The 4,367-nt window shown below is 41.0% G+C and overlaps 1 protein-coding gene across 1 annotated transcript in view; it reads right to left on the minus strand.

Annotated features, from left to right (window-relative positions):
* Nucleotides 1-712: 712 nt before the first annotated feature.
* The window catches only part of SPTLC2 (serine palmitoyltransferase, long chain base subunit 2), a 63,092-nt gene continuing 59,437 nt past the window's right edge, over nt 713-4,367 (minus strand). The window contains 1 exon segment of the mRNA XM_009886994.1: nt 713-1,441. Within this exon segment, the coding sequence (XP_009885296.1) occupies nt 1,322-1,441 (120 nt within the window). The 3' untranslated portion in view covers nt 713-1,321.

Genomic DNA, 4,367 nt, shown 5'->3' on the forward strand with positions numbered 1-4,367 from the left:
TTCACAGTAACAGAAACGCAAAAGAATCAAGATCTCAAACTAAATGCAATTATGAGGACATTCTCCCTTCGGGGAAGGCCTATGCAGACACGCAGCTGCCGGCTGAGACTGTTGGCCAGCCAAAACGTAACGGATGATACAAGATCCGAGCTGTCTAAACTCCTTGCGGAAAAGCCTTGCGCAACAAAGCTGGTGAAGAACACCTCATACATGACAAGAAACTGTGAATGAGCGTGGCAAACAGTAGCAATCAGTCTTTCACAGATCTGCATGAAATAAGTGGTTCTCCTAATAGTCATCCATTGTATACGCTTGCTTATTGAGGGGTTCTGGTCTTAACAAGAAGCACAAGGCTTGCTATGGTGTACTTAATCTCAAGAGCACGCTTCTAGAACTTAGCAGTTCATGGTTTTATGTTAATTCTAAAGCAAGAGAAATTAACTGAAGATGAGAAAGCAACACACACTAAACCCACTTTTTTTTTTTTTCTTTAACAGAAGTATCAGAAGGAAGACAAAACACAGCCCATTAAAAAAAATTAACAAAAGTCCTCCTTCTCCATCACTTACCCTATACCAAGACGACAATTAGTGTCAAAACCAGGGGACAATCTGGTATCCATACCGGGAAGGAAAAAGGGCTAGAGTCCCGGAAGTCCTTCTGCCTGTGGCTTACAAAACTAAATAATGTTTGGGAACAATGGTCCTGTCAGTGACATGTCAACAACACATTTATTTTTAAAAAGGCTAAATTCAAGTTTTAAACACAAGTAACTGCAAAAGAAAAAAACAACCCCAAAACAACCTTTGGTTGATTATCCATCTTGTTAAGTATGTCAAAGTTAGCAATCAACAGTTTTGCTAGAAAGTCTCCAAGAACAGACAGGTCAGCTCACTCCTCACTGGGAAGATCAGACACCTAGCAGTGACACTGGAAATGCTGCCATGCCAGCGTCACACATGCTCACAACATCTCAGCCAGCATTTGGGAAGCTAATGGTGCATACAAAGTCTGAGCTGATCAGCCACAGCCAACTTGGGTTGCTGTGAACTCGCTGAGACAAATAAATAAAAAACGCAACAAGAAAAAATAAAGCCAAGCACCTCTAGGGCCAGACCCCGAAGACACAGGAATCAAAGCTTTTTTTTCTCCTCTCCCTATTTACAAAATGCCATTTAGAGCTGATGTGGCCACTTCAGTATTGTGAGGAAATGTCTTTTATGCTAAGCAGTCATAAGTGTGTTGTTCATGGACGCTGTGGCCCGCATGCCACGGAGTGTCCCATGGGGTGTGTCCCTCCCACCAAGGCACATGGAGGGATTCAGTCTTCAGTTTCTTCATATGTTGTCTCGTCAAACGGCCGGTCCAAGAGAGGTACCAAACGGTGACGGGAATATTTCAGTTGCAAAAGGTCCCCAACTTCATTGATTTCTTTTAAAGCCTGAGAAAGAGACCACAGGAGATCAGCAGAGAAGACAGATGCAAACAAGTTATCAGCACATCTTCCTTTTTGCATGTCTGCAGACTACTCTGACAGCCATTTTACTTAAATGAGATTTTACTGCACTAGAAGTCTGTAGCTTCAGAGGTACATAGGCTTTGCATTTGATTTTAGCATTCAGAAGTCTCGAGATCAAGTGAGCACCACTGGTCACTTAACCAAGAGTGACTCTGCACCCACCTGACTGCCCCACTTCCAAGGCAGGATCATAATATCCAGCAATACTAAGTCAAATTTCACAAGTTTCATAACCTCCATGACTATTCATAGACAGAAAAAATGAGAACAACATTCCTGCCTTCCTGGAGGTAAGAAAACCGAAGCAGAAAAAAATGTACATGGAGGTTGGACTCGACGATCTTCAAGGTCTTTCCCAACCTAAACGATTCTGAGGTTTGACTCCTCTTTACCTATCATTCAGTACGAAAACGTGTGTTAGTATACCATCTCTGACCTACTGTATTTCTAAATTGCAAGATAGCAAAAGGCAAACTGCAATATTGTGCTAACACATTTTATCGATGCATTTGTTATATCTACATTTGGTTAATTTGCATTGTCCATATACAACTAGAGATGACAGCTTTGTATTGTAAAAAACATCGCATAGGACATTTTTGCCAGCCAATCCAAGAATGAAAAAAAGTTATTCTGGTTAGGATGCCAAGCATTTTCTCCCTAGAAAGCAAGTCCCACTGACTGAGGTTGCCACAAAGGCAACACTCAGGCAACTGATGGCCCAGAACACTGCTAGTGAGCTAACAAAACCTTTCACCGTTTTGACCTGAATGCAAATGTTATGAAGTTTACCAGAGATCAAACATCTGCTAGCGTAAGAGATGAGGAAAGTCCCGGCTCAGTTAATCATGCTTTCTTTATGTTGTAATCTCTTTGATAAGACAGTGGTTCACAATAGGGTTTGTTAAAAGCCAAACCCTAAACTTCAATTCATTTCTCTACAGAATGGGATCAAGGTGCAAAATAAAACAGTTGCTGCAGATAAATCTGCAAGAGTACGTGATGCTAATATCTTACTTATATAGGCAAGCGATAAAGAAACGAGTTCAGAAGATGACTTCCAAAGTCCAATGCGAGTTCTGAACTCAAAGGCTGGCATTCTGCGCTCCCTTGAATTGTAAATTTATTCAGATAGATGCATTCAGCATTCCTTGAGAATGCCACTAATTCAACATTAATGTTCCAATTTTAACATGTTCTGGGTCAAATGCCTGTCTCTTGAGAATAGCTGGCAGACGGGGTTAATATCCCTACATGCTTTCCCTTCCTGGATGGATAGTTCAAGTTTTTGTTTCTTTAAACAATGGCCCCTCATGCTTGTTATATCTGGCAGCGAGAACCTCTCCACTCTAAAATCTGGGGGAACGACAAACCCAGAAGTTGGACCTTGGTGAAAACAAAACAAAACAAGAGCATGGGCACAGTTTGCCAGAGCTTTCAGTAAAGATCCCATATGGAAACAATTTAAGGTTGAATTTCTGTTGAAAGAGTCTGTTAACTGTTATTCTTGAATGCAGATTTAGGATTTTATTAATTTAAAACAAAAAGGACCACGTGACCAGCAGAGACTACAAAGGAAATGGCATTGGTGAACTCTGACTTCAGGAGAGTGTAATATATTTTTCATCACTGAAAAGAAAGCACCAGCCCACAGGGATGCAGGTTATGAGGGACTTCACTCTGATCCTGAGCCAAGTATTTTCAGGCAAGGAAGTTTTATTTACATAAAACGGTTGAAATTGTAACCGAGAACTGTTCCCCATCATGTGGGTTTATTTAATAAGAACAAGGAAGCATACAAATATCAGCATTTACAAGACAACCTTCTCTTCCCTGTGCTCCAAATCAGGATAAATTTTGTTTAGAAAAAATCCTGTAACAGCCCTAGTTAGCATCCATGCACACACAGATGGGCTACCAAGTTCTCCTCTCTGTCACTGACGTGAAGAAGCTCTCTGCCAGCTCTCTCCAAGTCTATTCATTTCAGTTCTTTCTCCTCCTGCACATTGTTGCCACAGTTCAGCAGAGGGATCAGATCTGAGGGCTGCCTTAATGATTAGCTGCCTGAAATCAATCCCCTTTCACCGCATCACAAGAAAACGCAACACAAAGTCACTGACACAAAGACTTGCTCCTTATTAACTCCTCTTGCCAATGTTCCGGGTTCAGAGTATGCAACTGTTTTGAACCTTGAAGTGGATTGTACTAACTTGGAACAAAGCCTCCACATACTGAGCTAAATCAGGATTTCTTCATTCACTTCAAAATTCACACCTCATTTTGCCTTGGATTAATTTTCTTAGGCAGACAAGCCCTAATATATTAAAAAAGCATTTCCTCTATTTAGAGCATTTAGCACCTACAGAAGTATTCTAGAAACCAGTAGAGTTAAATGCACAAAACTTGAAACATTTTCTGGAAAGCAGAAAGACTTGTAAGTGAATTGACAGGAAGAGAGCTTTTTTAAGCAGAGTAATAAAAGTTACAGATTGTTTTTGGAAGAGAGCAAGTATAGTACTTATATAGACCCTGCAAAAGCAGCTTTTTATGGTAAAGACTCCAGCCAGTCACTAAGAGAGAAGACCAAGAATCTAACCAACAGCAAGTCTACATGATTGCTCAGTTAGAGCCAGCGCATCAAATTTGCATGGTTTCAGTTGTAGCTCAGTTTGCAGCAATACAATTTTAGATACTTCAGTTTTCTTTCTTTTCCTTCCTCCCACCTCCTTCCCATTCATCCCCCCACCATGTCCACCTGGCCAGAAGTTCCTGCTCCCTCACCTGTGTCAATACACTCAGTTCTACTACCATGCTCTGAGCCAAGTCTGTGATACTATTCATTTTATAC

This window comes from Charadrius vociferus, unplaced genomic scaffold (genome assembly GCF_000708025.1).
Source record: "Charadrius vociferus isolate BGI_N301 unplaced genomic scaffold, ASM70802v2 scaffold14, whole genome shotgun sequence".
Lineage (NCBI taxonomy): Eukaryota > Metazoa > Chordata > Aves > Charadriiformes > Charadriidae > Charadrius > Charadrius vociferus.